This window comes from Pleurodeles waltl, chromosome 5 (assembly GCF_031143425.1).
Source record: "Pleurodeles waltl isolate 20211129_DDA chromosome 5, aPleWal1.hap1.20221129, whole genome shotgun sequence".
NCBI classification, from domain to species: domain Eukaryota; kingdom Metazoa; phylum Chordata; class Amphibia; order Caudata; family Salamandridae; genus Pleurodeles; species Pleurodeles waltl.
Genome location: NC_090444.1, coordinates 277,807,568 through 277,825,942, shown reverse-complemented (window position 1 = coordinate 277,825,942; position 18,375 = coordinate 277,807,568). Strand labels below are relative to the sequence as shown.

General features: G+C 44.9%; 1 protein-coding gene across 2 annotated transcripts in view; it reads left to right on the top strand.

Moving 5' to 3' along the window:
- The window catches only part of SRBD1 (S1 RNA binding domain 1), a 759,215-nt gene that overhangs the window by 572,537 nt on the left and 168,303 nt on the right, over positions 1–18,375 (top strand). For both annotated transcript variants that reach the window (XM_069234013.1, XM_069234012.1), the window contains exon 18: positions 3,586–3,692. In XM_069234013.1, the coding sequence (XP_069090114.1) occupies positions 3,586–3,692 (107 nt within the window). The remainder of the gene's footprint in view (positions 1–3,585; positions 3,693–18,375) is intronic.

Genomic DNA, 18,375 nt, shown 5'->3' with positions numbered 1-18,375 from the left:
TTCAAATCGGCAATAAAAGGTGCCCTATTGATTACACATTTATAAACGTCTGGCAGTTTAGAGATGTGCAATACTTTAGGATTGTGCAGCTAGAGGGTAGTCATCATTGGCCCTTACAGTTAATAATTGGGTCAGGAATCGATGCCCAAATAAAAAGGGGAAAAGTGCTGCCACTACAGATTGAGTACCCACGTAGGACAACGACCCGTGTTATTGAAAACAGCCTAAAAATACTCATTGAATTTATACTAAACTACAGAGATCTTAGGATAGAGGAAGACTCTAATGATGCCTTCAGTGGATACGATAAAGCAGTAGAGTTAATAGTAGGCTGCGTAAAAACGCCCTGGAGAAAAAGACGAATTGAGAAGCAAACAGGTCAAATAAAAACAGTTGGTACGATCAAGAGTGTAGGAGCAAAAAACTGAAGGTGCGGAGATTAGAAAGGGAAATCAAGAAAAAACACACCATAGAGGCAGAACAGAAGCTCAACTTAGAAAAACAAGAATATAAAACACTCCTAAGGCAGCAGAAACGGGAGAATGTAAATAGGAACTGGGAGGCAATGGTAGAAGTCATAAATATACGAAATATAAGGGGCTTTTGGCAGTTGGTGAGGTAGGGAAAAGCTACAGGAAACATGCGATGTTTGGTCATTGAAGATGACTGGAGTACATGCCTGGTTAATATATGCAGAGGTAAGGATATGAAGGGAGAATGCAGGAAAATGAAGGCAAGCAAGTGTGTAAGATCAGCTTTCTCTCTGCTAAAGATAAAAGAAACAATAACAGGGCTCAAATTAACCAAAACAGCGGGCCAGATAACCTCCCAGCGATAATAATAAAAAATAATGTAGACTGGTGGACTAATCTCCTTTATGCCGCCTATCTAAAAATCCTTGATACCGGTAGGTTCCCTGACTGTCTCAAACAAAAAATTACCGCCTAATTAGTTTGCTGGATTTTGGCAAAAAAGTCTTCTCAAAGCTGTTGTTGGGTCAAATAAAATCCTGGGCAGAGTCAAATGATCTGATTCTGATTGAGCAGGACGGTTTTAAAGAAGGGCACTTAACAATTGGCCATTGCTTTGGTCTATGGTCACTAGCAAAGAAAGTCAGTTGAAATGCAATGGTGCCTATTCTGCTGTTTCGTCCATTTCCATGCTGCGTTTGACCAAGTGGATCGAAATTTGTTATTGAATATGCTAAAACATCTGAGGATTAACCCGAATCTGCTCTTTATCCTTCAGGGCCTACATACACAAAATTGGGCCCAGGTAATCTTAGACACCAACGGCTCACTCTCAAAAAAGATTCCAATAAGAAATGGCTTACACCAAGGTTGTGTTTTGGCCCCATTATTATTTGCTATATTCCTGTCAGACCTACCAGGTGCACTAAAGGGTACTAAAGGTTTGAGTCCCAAAATGGATGGAGTCCATATTCCTTGCCTTTTTTATGCAGATGACCTGGTGATAATCAATATGACAGAAATGGGTTTTCAAAGAAAACTTGATGCCTTTGAGTCCTACTGCCACAGGAAAAAACGCATAGTAAATATGGAAAAAACAAAAGTAATGGTATTAGGGAAAAAGAAGAGAGAGTTTTCCTGGTCCCTGGCGGAGAAAGGGTAGAAAAGTATAAATATTGAGGCATGTAGTTCGACTCAAAATTAAGATGGACGGATCACATAGAAGCTTTGAAATCTAGAGCCTTAACATCAGTATGGGGGATTAAAACAGTTTAGTAGAAAATATGGTGGACCGACTGTTAGACAAGTAATTACGGCCTTCAATGCAATGGTATGCCCCCAATTCCAATATGGGGCAGAAGTCTTAGCATTTTCTGGGAAACTAAGTTGGGACACAGAAAGCAAATGCATATAACATTTGCTATCGTTACCACCCTCAAATATGCTACAAACCACAAGGGCAGAGTGCCAAATGACAGCATGGAGTTATCAAGGACTGCAAGCTATGTTGAAATTCTGGCTGAATCTGACAGAGGAGGGAATTCCCAAGACTGCAAGACAGTGTAAAACAGAAATAAAGATAAGCAAGTTAAATTGGGCAAGGACAGCTAGGAAAGATATGTACCCTCTTAGGTTTTAGTGAAAACTAATGGAGTGGGGAACAAATCCCGAGGGTTGTGCTGCACGCTATGACTAATAATTGCGCAAGAGAATCATTTCTAGAGTACGTGAAAAAAGAAAGTCTCCACCCAGCACATGGTGGGGGAGGGGTGGAGGAAGGCTGAAAACTTTGCTTATATAGAGGCTCTACGTAGCTGGAAAATAAGAGATGCAGTGTTAATTGGGCTAAATTCCGGACCCCATATGGACCCCAAAGTATAAAAGGTAATAGGAAATGACCGGGGTTTATGTACTTGTGGCCTACAGCAAAAGGGCAGTGGCCAACATATTTCAGTGGACTGCCGATGGCTGTTAAATGTGAGTAAAAAAAAAAAAAAATGTTTAAACCAATGTTTATGGAATATAATATCAACAATCGGGACCAAGCGCTGACATTATTAATTGATATGAGAATTTTAATGTGGCTTGTGCGCTAGGCCGATTTTTAATTGCAACAAGAGATGTCTTTGGCAGGACTTACATAGGTTTCACACGCAAGAAGGCAGTGTATAAAGTTTTATGTTAGGGGTGCCTCATCTCTAGGTAATGAAAGCACTATGTATCTTTATAGGATGTCTTTCTCTGGTATATACTTATTTAGAAGCAGTATAATAGGGGCCTTCTTCCATTTTTGCTACTTGAATAATTGGTGTGAGCGAAAAGATGAAATAATCCATACTATTTGCTATTTTGCACAATCCTATTTGTATTTTAGTAGATTTTAAAGGAAATTAATGTTATTAACGGAGTTTTTATCCTTAATGATTGATAACTGTAATGCTGTTTTGGGATGCACTTTATGGTCTAAGTTGACTGAATAAAGATTTTTTGATTGATTGATTGCACTCCTAAATGTGATGTTTGATCTCTGAGAACTACTATATCTTTTGTTTGCCACCATAGCCACCCGCCCTCGTCTGTTCCTCTGGCGTCCTACTGAATTACCTGTAGCATAACATCCTATTGAGGAAACTGATTTTATGAACTTTTTGTCGAGGGACGTAGTGATAAAATCCAATTTATGTTTTCTTGCTGCCATTTGATATGAACTAGAACTAAATTGTGACTGTTAGAAGGGCTAGCAAGTGCCTACGGTGATTGAATTCACAGTATATTCTATCTTCAAATTTTCTCTTGCGAGCTGAGAATTCACCTTCAGTTTCAGAAAATGTTAGGTCAGATACCGTCTCACATTTTGGTGGTAAGCTCAGGTGTGTTTGGGGGGATATCGCATTATAGGTAAGTGTAGTTTCTTGCTTTCCCTCTTGCAGTCCTGAGGCAAATGTGAGAACTCATTTATGGAGGAGTGTCCTTTCATTCCTATTTTGACCTGATCTGTTTATTTCATCCTAATATTTCTATTATACTTTTAAACATGTCTCTTTTCGCAGTCAGTTCTTTTGACTGACTTGTTGCTCTCATCTTGTAACCGAACCTCTATCATTTTGTCCCTCAGCACGATGTGTCACAGACCCTCCTTAAAGCAGCCCTGGACAGCGTGGTTGAAGAGTGCGTCAGCTTTGTAGGTGTGGATATTAACATCTGCTCGGAAACCTTGTTGAGGTGGGCCTCGTGTTTTCCTATTTCTCCTCTATGGCTTTAGATCACAGAATGGCTCTGTTTAGTCTGCTGTCCAGCTTGTATGAACCTGGAACAAACGGATGCAGCTTTGACTGCCAACGAATGTTTCACCTGCCTGTAGAAAGTGGTGCTTTCAATAACCTGGTACACGTCTCTGACTAAGAGCTAATATTTGTTGCCGGTTATTGAGTAATGTTTGTTTTCCACAGAAGAAGATAAACAATACGATTTGAATAACGTTTTGCTTGGTAAAATAGCTCAGTGGCATGCAAAAAAAGAATAATATCCAAGCTTTTTTTCCTCTTTTTAAACGCTTGAAAAAGTAATTGCGCCTCAGAACGTCTGTTAATTGTTTATGAATTGGTTTGTGATATTTGTATTTTATATGCCTAGCGCTGTAGTTTTTTTTATGTTTTCAGATCTTTTATAGACGGCATTACCTCTGTTTATTCACAGAGAGCCATCATACTGAATTTCACATATATGAAAACATACCAGACAAAAGGTTAACCAAAATGTTGTCATTCTCTACAGTACCTTCAGTATTCACTGGAATCAGAAGGCATACCTCCATTTCATTAACTATATATGTTTTAGAACTTTTGTGGGACACGCTGTCATTAAAGGTTTAAAAGATTAGGGCTGGTATATTAAGCGATAGATGACATACTCTCCCTAGGTCTCATCTCCAGACACCTCAAGAGTCTGATGGCAAACAGACCTATTGTATGCAATATAGGCAGGACCATTGGAATTATGTGATTCTGTGGCTGCATCGATTTTCGTATAATTATGTATTTGCCACATAATCCATCATGTGCTTCATAATCTGTAGATTTTAACAAAAACAAAAATGTTTATAGCTCAATCGGATCAAAAGTTACAAAAAATATAGTGACTTGTATTCCTGCGCACTGGAACTCATTTTGGAAAATTTGACTGGTAATTTTTAAGTTGCTTTTTTCTCTATTTGGGAGTTTAATTGTTAGGTGATAAGGTAAACTCTACTTTCAAACACTATTACCAGGTGTAAAAATGACAAATTGATTAAGAACTACTATCACAGGAAGTGCCACATTATGCAGCATAATTAGCATTTTCTTGCCGCATAATTTGTTCAATCCTGCAGCATAATTTGGTCCTTCTCCTCTACATAATTCCCCTTGACCCTAAATATGGGTAGGTTTACAGTAGGCATTGTTGCTATCCCATGCTCATGATTTAGTGGCTTTCTTGTTTGTCTCTGTTCACTGCGCATGATTCGATAGCTTTCATCCTATACTTTTGTTTGTTGCACCTAAGAAGAATTTTGTCTTCCTTCCTTTCCTTCCACAGGTGATGTCAGAACCTTGCATTGCAGTGCTTATGGGACTATCTATAGATTCTCCACTTCCATTTAGGCTTCAGCTGTCTTTATAAATTACAATGCATCCTCCATTGTCTAATTGCCCCAGTGGCTTTCTTGTGTTATAGCTTCTGCTGTGTTCGCGGGCAGCCATTTTTGAATAGTATTCAGGCCATTCCAAATTAGCAGCCTATTTGAGTATGTGTAGCAGCAGCTTGGAATATTTTTTTCTTTTGTGTTAAGAAAAGACATTCAAACTTTGCTTTTGGCTGTCTGAGCTATATTTACCTTTAAATGATTTGCCTTAAAAAAAAAGAAACCCCATCCAAGATTGCTGCCACTTGTTTGTTTGCACAAGTGAGTGACTTTTTCTTAAAACATGAAAGGAACCATTACACAAAGGGCGCCGCGCCTGTGTGCACAGACGTAGTGGTCATCTGCGGAAAAAAGCAACAACTGGCAATGCCAGGTGGCGTTACAGGCTAGACCTTTTGACTTTGACAACACTTGTTTTATGCTGCTACTCTTTTATACAATCTCACAGCTTACTGTTTTTTTTACAGTACAGATTCTTTACAGTACACAGGTGATCTCACAAGTATTTCAACAGTCTGGTCCCCTAGCTTGCACTGCAATAGAGCCACAAGAAACAGGGGAAATGTCAGTTTACACTCAATAAATTCTTTGTTGTCTTGCTTTTCTATGTCTTTTGGCTATTTTCATTTTTTAAATAATGTTATTAACATACATCCGTGCACCCAAGATCAGGATCGACACTCCCGTATCCATAAGAACTGTCCCAACACTCCTTCAGTTTACGTCAAGCATTGGCAAAGCCAATAGGTCTAGTTTTAAAGAAATGTTGTCTGGTAACAGTGAGACATTACAAGCATGATAATGGATATGTATTTGTTTGGAAGCAAAGATCTGTAGAATAATATTGGTGCAGAGTAAAAGTTCAGGTGATAGTTGCACTTTCAAGCAGAGTAAACATCCATGTAGGCTAAGGACTGCCCTACTTCTAACTGTGCTGCCTGCAGAGAACACCATCATTTATTGAGTTATCTAAAACGCTTTAATAGCATTATAGTGTCACATGTGTGCCCCTGAAAGTTCAAGCTCAGGCAACTGGATTAAAAAAAATGTTCAGAGGTCTGTGGAGAGCAAGCACTTTTTTGTAGAAGCACACAACTTCTGCCCAGTCAAAACATATTCTCCTGGCTCCAAGCCTGTGGACAGAGCCAAAGCCTCTCTATAGTGATTCTCACATAATTGTCTTGTGACAGCTGCACTGTCAGTCCATATCATGAAAACGTTGAATACACTCTGAATACACCTCTTTAAGGAACAATAAATAATAATAATGCAGTAACAGCCCACTGCTCTCAGAAGACCCCTACACTTCCAATCACTCACAGACTATCTCTTGCCTTTGACCTTTTACAGCATTCATCTGCCTTTTGCCTAGGTTAACTCAATACACATAACACATTTATACAGACATATAAACTTTTAATGAAGCACTATTTTTGAAGCACACAACAATCATTAGTATTCTTTAAATTCATCAGTAAGTCATATGGACCTTCCTGGAAATATGCCTCCTATCACCGAGCTCTATTATATAAACCTATTTGGTCAACACTGGATAATAAAGAGCAACTTGGTTTATCCCACAGCAAGAGAGAGTGAAAAGCAGGAGGAGTGAGAGAAATAACAAACAGTGAATATGGGAGTAAACTGGGTGAAAAAGACCCTGCATGAGTGAGATGAAAACACATATAGTGTAGGGTGGTGGAAGTAAGAGGAAGATGTGAAAGTAAGCATAGGCAGCCTTGGTCTTCCTAATAAAAACGTAAGCCCCCCTGCACGTCCTTTAATTTTCAAACTAAACACTGCTTAGGATCAGCTTCATTTATTTAAATACATAGATGAGTCTGTCACTCGCAGTAGATGAACAGTGATTGTCGGCAACCCATGAACATTCAAAGGCAGCTATCTGCACTTTCATCTGAATTAGAGTCATGAATCTACTACAAATATAGGCACTGAAACTAAAATGATTTAATTTAGGGATGACGCAACCTAAAAATAACTGGGCAGGTTTACATCCTTTTTGGAGAAGCCACAGTGCTTGTTGAGGATACAATGGAGTGAGAGGGCACCCCTTTCGAAAGTAAAAATTAAATAACAGAGAACTCAAGGGCACTCATCAAATGGTAGTCAGAGTTAGAAACACTGTCATAATGAAATTACTTCACCGAAGTTCCTGATATCTACGTCTGTACTTGCAGTGACTGGTCCTGGAACAGATGTTGTTGCACCCTCACCTCTCTTAAAGCTGAGTGTTGCAGCCAGAGAATGTTCTGGTCCTGAATATGGGAGACCCATAATCAGAGCCATATATGCATTTGAATGGATGGAAAGAGCCTGAACACATACCCGAAAGCTGTGGCATTACACTTGCTCGAGCCGACACATAGGAAAATTGATGCTCACCACCGACACCCAGCAAAATAAATAACTTTTTGTAACCTTTTCCCAGAAATCACCTGCTGTTCTTGTGGGGTTCAAGACATGTAAAGAAATGCAGGGTGTAGTACTGCTGCAGATCACACTTCTCTCTCCCACAAAAATACTTATCTGATAGAGACTTCTAGTTACAGATTTTTCTTCGAGCAGTACCCTTGCGCACCGTCAGATGGCATCGGTCGACTCTGTGTGTCATTGCCAATGTGGTGCTGTGATGACATCACGGTTGTATATAGGCGCCACGCTGATGCGCTGCCTTCAGTTCTTTTCTTTCCGGACCACGTTCAGATCAGGAGAAGAGCTACCCGTAGTAATTTTTTGACTACCTATGAACTTTTTGTCGTAATTTTTGACGCTGTGTTGCGCTAAGGGATGTCACGGAAGACCGGGTTCAAACTGTGTGACTCCTGTCACCGAATGATGTCATTGACGAATCTGCACCTCATGTGTTTGTGGTGTCTGAAGCACGACCACGACCTGAAGTCGTGCTCCGAGTGCCGGGCCAGGAACCCAAAGGCTTTGAGGGAGTGGTCCCTGAAGCTCATGGCAGCCCAGCACTCAACTCTGCATCGCTCCCGGTCTCGTTCAAGAGGAAGGTCTTGAAACCTATTGCAGAGTCATCACCACTCTTCTTCCTTCCATTCAAAATCCTCAGGACACTCGGGTCATAAAAAGAAGTTGTTGAGGGAGGCCAAATGTTACTCAACTTCACCGCGTTGCTCGGTCGATGTGACGTGGGAAGAGCATCGATGCTCTAAGCCTCTGTTCATGGAGCCTACTTCTGGGCCCAATCCGCATCTCCTCGACTTTTTGGGAGCCGGAGCCACCCGTGTCCAGTTAAAGATGGGCACAGGAATTGGGCGAGTCTAGTGGTTTGGATACTTCTCCAGATGCTGGCATGCTTTCTTCCCCTACTGTGGTAACGGCGGATGGAGCGTCATATTCTATTGTGATCAACAGGATGGCTGAGGCCCTCGACCTTGAGCTTCCTTCTGTGGCGGTCAGGACTAACTTCCTGACCGAGATGCTTCAGCCTGGGGCTTCAACTTTTGAACCCCTTTTACCCTTCAATGAAGCCCTCACGGATGTACTTCTGGGTACCTGGTCCAGACCCAGCACAGGGGTTTCTGTGAATAGGACAATCACCCGCCACCATTGGCCTGTGCCGAATGACCCTAAATTCCTGTCTCAGCCCCCTACACCTGAGAGCCTTGTCATCCAGCCTTCATTCTCATTTGGCACATTCCCATCTGCTCCCCCAGACAGGGAATCAAAAAGACTGGATACCTTGGGAAGAAGATGTTTTCTTCCTCCAGTCCGGCATTGCGGTCCCTGAGCACCGCATGCCTCTTAAGCCGTGACATCCATTCCTTATGGGATACAGTTGCGCAGGTGTTGCCGCAGGTCCTGGAGGAGGCCCGGGCCATCATTTCCCAAGCCGTTGCTGATGGGGGGGGTGGTATATGGCCAAGTTCACAAACCATTGTGGGCTGGACACAACCGACTCACTGGGTAGATCGATTGCTTGGGTGGTGGCCCTGAAGCGCCACACCTGGTTGAGGACGCCTGGATGTCCAACACTCTCATGGGCATGCCCTTCGGTGGCACCCGTCTCTTTGGAGACAAAGCAGACTCACACTCAAGTGTTTTAAGGAGTCCTGGGCTACAGCTTGGTCACTTGTCCTCGCTGCAGCCCCTTGCTCAGGACAGTCCGCTTTTCATCCCGTGGCCACGGAAGGGGCTCCCTCCTGCGTCCTTTCCCTACCAGCCACCGAGCTGCGCATGCTACTCAGCCACAACGTGACCTTTGCACGTGGAATCCTACAGGTTTGTGGATCAGGAAGCCAGAGGTCTGCCCAGTCCACCCCACCCGCAGCCTCTGAACCCTCCTAGTCAGTTGCAACATCCCACACCAGTTGGTGGAAGGATGCACCATTACCTACCCCACTGGGAATCCATCACAATGGACTAGTGGGTTTTGCAAATAGTCTACTTCTTCCCCTTCATAACTACACCACCGCCCATACCACCATCTTACAACCACTTAGCGGAGGATCATTTGGCACTTTTCTGCGAGGAAGTCGCGGCTCTCTTGATCAAGTGAGCTATAGAGAGGGTCCCTGCTCCAGAAGTAGATAATGGTTGTTATTCCTGCTACTTTCTGGTGCCCAAGAAGGACAAGGGCCTTTGCCCTATCATAGACCTTCAGTCCCCTCAGGCAGGAGAAGTTCAAATGCTCAGGCTCTGTCTGCCTTAGACCCAGGAGACTGGATGGTAGCGTTGGGCTTGCAGGACACTTATTTCCACATCCCCATCCTGCCTGCCCACAGACGTTACCTACGATTCGTGGTAGGTCACGAGCACTTTCAGTTTACCGTGCTCCCCTTCCGCCTTACCAGCACCCCTCGGGTGTTCACGAAAGTGATGCCGGTGGTTGCAGCTCACCTGTGCAGGTTAGGGGTCTCAGTCTCCGCCTACTTCGACGACTGGCTGATGAAGGTGCACTAGCCCCAGACAGTCGTCTCCCACCTTCAGACTACGGCAAACCTCCTGCACACGCTGGGGGTTCACTATAAACATGCCAAAGTCACACCTGACTCCCTCTCAAATGCTCCCTTTCATTGGAGCTGTTCTGGACACAGTGCAGTTTCGGGCTTATCCTCCTGAAAAGCGAGTCCAAGACATTCTGCCTATGATTCCGATCTTTCAGCCTCGGTCTTGGGTTTCAGTGAGACTGACTTTGAGGCTGCTGGGCTTCATGGCCTCCTGCATCCTGCTAGTAACACATGCCAGATGGCATATGCGGGCTCTGCAGTGGGACCTGAAGTTCCAGTGGGCGCAGCATCAGGGGAATCTCTCCGACATGGTCCAGATCGCTGAGGGCACTGCGAAAGACCTGCATTTGTGGCTTTTGAATCCAAATTGGGTTAACGGCAGATCCCTCTCCATTCCCCAACCAGATCTCTCTATAGTGACAGATGCGTCACTTCTGGGTCTCCGGCAGTCGGGGCTCCATATAAATCGGCTGGAGATCCGGGCGATCAGGCTTGTGATGAAAGCATTCCTTCCCTCTCAAAGGGAAAGTGGTGCAGGTGTTCAAGGACAATACTACTGCCATGTGGTACTCCAACAAACAGGGCGGGGTAGGGTCCTGGACCCTTTGTCAGGAGGCACTACGGCTCTGGACATGGCTGGAACATCAGGGCATTACCCTGATGGTTCAACATCTGGCGGGCTCTCTAAACGCCAGAGCAGACAAACTCAGCCGTCGACGCACAGTTGATCACGAATAGCTTCTCCATCCGGAGGTGGCGCAATGTCTCTTTCACAAGTGGGGAGAGCCTTTGTTAGATCTGTTCGCCTCCGCAGAGAACGCGCAATGTCAGCTGTTTTGCGTGTTGGAGTTTCTAAGGCAGCACTCTCTCGGAGATGCTTTTCGTCTCGAGTGGAGCTCCAGCCTCCTTTACGCCTTCCCGACTATCCCTCTTCTGGCCAGAGTTCTTAAGAAAATCAGGAACGACCAGGCCCAAGTCATCTTGGTGGCTCCGGACTGGGCTCGAAGAGTGTGGTATCCTGAGCTATTGAGCATGTCCATCGATCCTCCAGTCAGACTGCCTCTTCGGGCGGATCTTCTGTCATAGCAACAGGGAACGGTTCTGCACCCGAACCTGTCCAACCTCCGCCTTCATGCGTGGAGATTGAGCGGCAACAGTTGACGGCTTTTGCCCTTCCACCCGAAGTCTGCAATGTTATCTTGGCCGCCAGGCGTCCATCGACTAAAACTGTATACGCCTGTCGTTGGAATACATTTGTGGCATGGTGTACCAACAAATCTGTTGATCCTGTTTCTGCCCCTCTGTCAGATGTTCTTCTATTCATTCTTTCTTTAGCCTAGCAGGGCTCTGCTTTGGGCACCCTTAAAAGTTATTTATCTGCCATATCCACCTTTCTTAGGCTACCTGAACAGCCCTCACGCTTTAAATCTCCTATTGTGAGTAGGTTCCTAAAAGGGCTCATCCACTTATTTCCTCCCACTCCATTTATAATGCCTCAGTGGGATCTTAATCTTGTACTTACTTATTTGATGTGTACCCCCTTTGAGCCAATGCATAATGCATAATTGTCCTTTGCAGCTCCTCACCTTCAAAACTGTCTTTCTGGTCGCTATCACCTCTGCTCGCAGGGTGAGTGAGCTTCAGGCCCTTTCTTCAAAACCTCCATACTTGTCTGTACACCCTGACAAAGTAGTGTTACGCACTAGAGCTTCCTTCCTTCCTAAGGTGGTTACACCATTTCATGTAGGCCAGTCCATCACTTTGCCTACCTTCTACGCACCCCCACATCCTTCCCATGAGGGGGAGGGACTCCACCGTCTGGACCCAAAAAGAGCATTCTACCTCAATCGTACTAAAGATTTCCGTGTGGACGATCAACTCTTCTTCGTTGGTTATGTGGGTGCGAAAAAAGGGAAGGCGGTGCAAAAGCGTACCATCTCTGGATGGGTGCTTCTTTGCATCAAAATGTGCTACGCTTTGGCTAAGAAGCAACCTCTTGAAGGCTTGCGTGCTCATTCCACCAGAGCAGCTGCTGCTTCCGCTGCGTTAGCACGCGGAGTTCCTGTCCTGGATATCTGTCAGTCAGCTATGTGGACATCCCTGCATACGTTTGCTAAGCATTACTGCCTGGATAGACAGATCCGTTGAGATGGCTACTTTGGTCGCTCGGTCCTGCAGGACTTTCTAGTATGATCTTGGTTCGCAGCCCACCACTGAGGATGGCATTGCTTGGGCATCTGTTCTAAGGTAAGGAATCTGCAACTAGAAGTCTCTATCAGATGTACAAGTTACTTACCTTCGGTAGCGAAATATCTGGTAGAGACATATTGCAGATTCCTTACTGTCCACCCATCTTCCCTGCTTGTGAACTGATTTCTAGGGACAGGGATTTCCCGTTTCAGGTCTTTAGCTCTGGCGCACCAATCTCAGTGTTCTTAGCAGCTCTACGCTCTGGTGTCGAAAGTCATGAAAAGAAACTGATGTCACTGTGCGAGGGCGGCATCTATGTACTGCTCCGACATCATCACGGCGACCACGACGCCTGCAGAGTCGACGGACGCCACCTACCGACGCGCAAGGGTATTGCTCGAAGAAAAAAATCTACGGATCCAGTCTGCCGCCTGTCGGAAAATTCTAAGGTAAGGAATCTGCAACTAAAATATGTCTCTAACAGATATTTCGTTACCGAAGGTAAGTACCTTGTACATTAGTATTTAAAACTAGCCTTACCCTTGATATGTAACACGCAGGGTTCTTTCAGGTCTGACGTAATGTGCTGGGATTTTTCTGTACCTAAGAAAAGATACACACCAGGCTTTTACAGATGTCGAAATGTGGACAGCAGATCTGCAGAAAGGTCAACAATAAACAAATTGAAATAGTCGTGAGATGCCTAGGAATGTGCTGCAATTATAATAGTTTTATAGAAGGGGGTGGCTTTAGACAAAATTAGAATCGCCAGTACTAAAAAAGATAGATGTGTGGTTCATGTATACACCTGAGCTCATACTAGGCAAGAGTTGTATATTAATGACCAGCTTGGCTTTTTAGGAAAGCAGAAATTATTGACCTTTACAGTAGTGCCAGTAGTTACTAATGGTCTAAATCTGTTGCCTATCCGGTCTTGAACGTGTCCATAATCGCTGTGACCAGTTCATATCCTATTTGCTCTTGCCCCATATAAGGTACTGTTCTGTGGAGTTGGTAAGCGGCAACTGCGCTGATCAAACACACAGTTGGACCATTATTATCAACGTCTCATATTAGGGGTGTACACCACACTCCAGACCTGCAGACAGGCGCAGTCACACAAGTTCATACCTGCAAACTTTTTGTAGTATTGTCTGTTTGTGGTGGTCCCTGATGAGAAGCACCAAGTGCAGACCAGGATTCTGCACTGTAGAACAAGTTACCGTATTTATCGGCGTATAACACGCACTTTTTCTCCCTGAAAATTGGGGGCAAATGATGTGTGCGTGTTATACGCCGATAAAATTTAATGTTTTTTTTTTCTGAAATTTCCTCTTAAAAAGAGGTGCGTGTTATACGCCGGTGCGTGTTATACGCCGATAAATACGGTACTTACTTTTGGTAATGCCTCATCTGGTAGAGACAGCATCTAGCCTCAGATTCCTTACCCTACCAGACCAGATCTGGAAAAGTTTTCTCAGCAGTACCTCTGTGTGTTGGAAGAGGCCGTTGTGTGACTCTATAGCAACGGTACTCAAAGTACGGCCCGCGGGCCGCCAGCGGCCCCAGGACCTAGCTTGGCGGCCCGCGAGACGCACACCAAACGCCACATCATAATGGCAGCCGTATGTAAACATAGAAGAGGGCCGCAGGAGCATGCTCCCGCGGCCCTCCTCTATGTTTACATACGGCGGCCATTGTTTATGCCGTTGCCCTGACGATCCTGGAAGCCAAAGCCCCATAAAAGTCAGCGCTTGCAGCTAACTTTTATGGGGCTTTGGTCGTCTGCTTCCTGTCACCGGCTCCAAGTCTGCTGCCCGCCTGCCTGCCTGCTGTTCCACATTTGTGGCATCTTTACAGTGCTTTGAGTCAGGTAAGGCTCTTTGGTTATTTATTTATTTGTTTTTAATGTAGTGTGTGTTACTGGGGTAGGCGTGAGAGCAGATTGCGCTGTGTGTGTGCGCTGTGTGTGTGTGTTACTGGGGTAGGGGTGAGAGCAGATGGCGCTGTGTGTGTGCGCGCTGTGTGTGTTACTGGGGTAGGGGTGAGAGCAGATGGCGCTGTGTGCAGATGGCGCAGTGTGTGTTACTGGGGTAGGGGTGAGAGCAGATGGCGCTGTGTGCAGATGGCGCTGTGTGTGTTACTGGGGTAGGGGTGGGAGCAGATGACGCTGTGTGCAGATGGCGCAGTGTGTGTTACTGGGGTAGGGGTGAGAGCAGATGGCGCTGTGTGTGTTACTGGGGTAGGGGTGGGAGCAGATGGCGCTGTGTGCAGATGGCGCAGTGTGTGTTACTGGGGTAGGGGTGAGAGCAGATGGCGCTGTGTGCAGATGGCGCTGTGTGTGTTACTGGGGTAGGGGTGGGAGCAGATGGCGCTGTGAGCAGATGGCGCAGTGTGTGTTACTGGGGTAGGGGTGAGAGCAGATGGCGCTGTGTGTGTTACTGGGGTAGGGGTGGGAGCAGATGGCGCTGTGTGCAGATGGCGTAGTGTGTGTTACTGGGGTAGGGGTGAGAGCAGATGGCGCTGTGTGTGTTACTGGGGTAGGGGTGAGAGCAGATGGCGCTGTGTGTGTTACTGGGGTAGGGGCATTGTTTTGAAAAAGGGGGTGGGGTGGTTGTTCCCCCTCTAAGCCCCGCCCCCTCTAAGCCCCGCCCCCGCTGTCACTTCAGTGCGGCCCTCGGCCGCAAACCATACTGCAATTTTGGCCCCCGAGAAAAAGTTTGTGAGTACCCATGCTCTATAGCAACGTCATCCAGCTGTTGTGACGTTGACTGAGTCCATATAAACCCCTCTGTGATGCGCTGGTGTCAGTTTCTTTCGTGACTGTTTTCTACGGCAAAAACATAGAGCCACTTATAGAAACTGCCTATGGAAACAGTGTGGCAAGAAAGAGACATGATAGTGTCAATTAATTACGAACTCCCAATGAAGGTATCTTAATGCAAAGAAAGGTATTTTTGTGACATCGTCAGCATCGTCCGCAGTAAAGGTATGATGCAGTCACCAACATAGGTGCCTTCTTGGTGAGCGAACGTCAGTTACTTTTTGATGACTTTTCATGCCAGGAGCACAAAGCCATGAAGTCCACTGACACTAGTTTGTGCAAACTAGGGTCCTGAAACAGAGCATCCTTAGCCTAAGATATCTGTCCACAGAGCGGGGAGGATGGAAGGGTTGGAAGGAATCTGTGGATAAGGCATTACCAAAGGTAAGTAACGTGTTCATCCGATATAGACTTCTAGCCGCAGATTCCTTACCTTAGAATTAGATACCAAAGCAATACCATCCCCGGAGGTGGTTCTGTGGACAAATTTCCATCAAGGAAGTCCTGCAGGACTGAATGGGCAAAATGCCACAATGGACCTGACTGTCCAGATGGTAAAGTTATGTAAACGTGTACAGGAAAGCCCACGTTGCTGCCTGGAAGATATCCAGGACCGGAGCTCCGCATTCTAATGCACTGTCCTGGGATTTGACTCTGGTAGAATGAGCATGCAAGCCCTTGGGGGGGGGTTGCTTCTTGGCCAATGTTTAGCAGCTTTTAATGCAGGTTGTGACTGAACCTACTAAAAGTCACTGACTAGAACAAGCTGGTCTAGAAAAAAGGAGATGGATACTCTTAGGGATTAAGGTGAGTAAAAACATACGCCACACCACAAGAACTGTGGGAAGGATCACAGAATAATAAAGTCATAAAGGCATTGAAAAGTATGGGATAGCGTTACCCATGGCAGTGGGACAAAAATGTGTTGGAAGACAACAGACAATATAAACATAAAAACTACTTGCTCCCATGGTGGGATCTGAACCCATGTTTGGCCGGTACTTGGGGGACTAGAGTCAAAAGTTAATGCCACTGAGCTAGAGCTCTTTGCCATAGAACGCCATTATTATAGCTAAACCTGCTCTGTAAATGAACTCTTCTCTCATAGAGAAAACATTGAAATATACGTATATCGGCCATAGAAAGAAGTTGCCACTATGATGGTGTAATAAATATATATATGAGGATTGAGTTGAATAATCAGCAGGATAGCACTAATATATGAGGATGGAAAGTGTACAGGACATCACACACCCCAGCAAAGTAAAAGCTGCCAAAGCATTTAACCAATGCCAATTGACTGAGTAGCCCATAGTCAGGTCATTGACAACATAAACTCAAAAGAAGACAGTAGGTGTGAAAGAAAAAACCTTGCTAGTATAGAAAAAACAAGCCACAACTTGGACTTACAAGAAAGTCAAAGGGAAATAGAGGACAACACACAGAAGGCTTTGAACAGGTACGAAGGAGTTGCAACCTATAGAAAAGCAACAGTTGTTGATTATAGGAAATAATGTCCCTACAAGAAATAGGAGACATTTAAATCACCAGAAGGTATAAGACAAAACAAGCTTACTGCCTTCATTATACTAATGTATATGGGTATCTTCCGAAGGAAGTGAGGTGCACAGCAAGAGGGAAATATTCCCTTATGAAGTAAGAAACCCTAACAATAACACAGAAGCATTCTAACTACCCCGAAGGGCTAGAAATATTATGACACCCTGTAGAACAGAGTGAAAGCAACCGACCAGGGAGACTGTCGGAAGGGAGAAACCAATCCCCACTACAAACTAATCCCAATAAGTCAATAATGTTCAAGGAGCATGCGTAAACAGCCAGGTATCCACCATAAGATGAAAGATAGTCATCAGCACAGAAGATGGCTACATGACGGCGCCTTAGGATTATAGTTTTAGACATCTTGAGGCCCTGGGTGGTGTGTGGGCTCTTGCACAAGAGATGCCTGTAGCCGCAAAGTTAAGGGATCTTGCATCTAAGCAATAAGTAAGTATCACGCATCTCCTTGCGGGTAAGTCAGTGTAATGACAACAAGACCAGCGGCACAAGAGAAGAATGCCACAAGCTTCACCCGCACAGGCTAGGAATGTAGACAAAAATGTAAATATAAAGAACACAAGAAGGAATTTGAATCAGTGTACCACTAGTGCCGGAGCGACCAGTGGCAAGAGCCCATGCTGCTACAGTATAGCGAGAGCAGCTCACTAAAAAAGTGCAGGATGCACAGATGTGGAGAATGGTACTACCACTTGGCCCACTGCTCTGCATGGGAAATTAAAAGACTCTCAGGAGAAGTAGAACAACTCTAGAAAGAGAAGCATAAGTAATGCTTAAAGATCAAAGCAAATAGAAATGAGAGAGTTACCGTACATAGGCTTTTGTGCAAAGCAGTGAGCCATGCACAAAGGCTCCCAGGAAATTTAAATTATAAGCTCCCTATAAGGAATACAAAGTTCCATAAATTTACTTAGTAATGCCTATAAGGCATACAGAAGATGATCCACACAGAGCAGGGAACACACCATACAGGTAACTATCTCTTGGGCTTGAAGTTTGTCTTCAGAGAAGAAATAACCCTGAGCCATTAGGTGTTAAACTCTCAGAGGGCCACAAGAAAAAATACCTCCCAGATAGCGGAAGCAAAAAGCTGTCATTGACAGACCTTAAGAAATAATAGAAATACCTGAACAATTGGCGGGAACACTACGCCGGAAGGTGGAATAGATCAGATGTAGCGAAAAAAGGGAAGCTGAAACTTGCTCTCAAAAGGAAGTATAGGATCCCACTCTGGTATGGGTCCGTCTGTAAGTACTGTAATAGACATATTTAAGAGTCTCTTACACCCCGATTGTCCCTAAAGTGTTGCAATGTAGAACCAGCATCTGTGTTGAACAGGGGAGCACCATCGAAGGTCATGTCCTCAGGGGTGGTTTGGACAGCCTCCTAAAAGCTAGAGTGGCGTAGCTAGGCATGACGGCTCAGTGCTACCAAACAAGCCCTATAGCAACACAAAAGGATGATGGACGGAGTGTTGAAACTTTTCAAACACTCACCCCCAGTCACAGATCTGGGTTTAATCCATTGTTCTTTTGCTCACCATGCCACCCCAGTTTGGACCCAGCCATATGCAAATCAGTTTTGTTGCTGTTCCCCCTGGGAACAGCCTAGCCCGAACTGCTAGGGCAGGTCCTCCCTGGA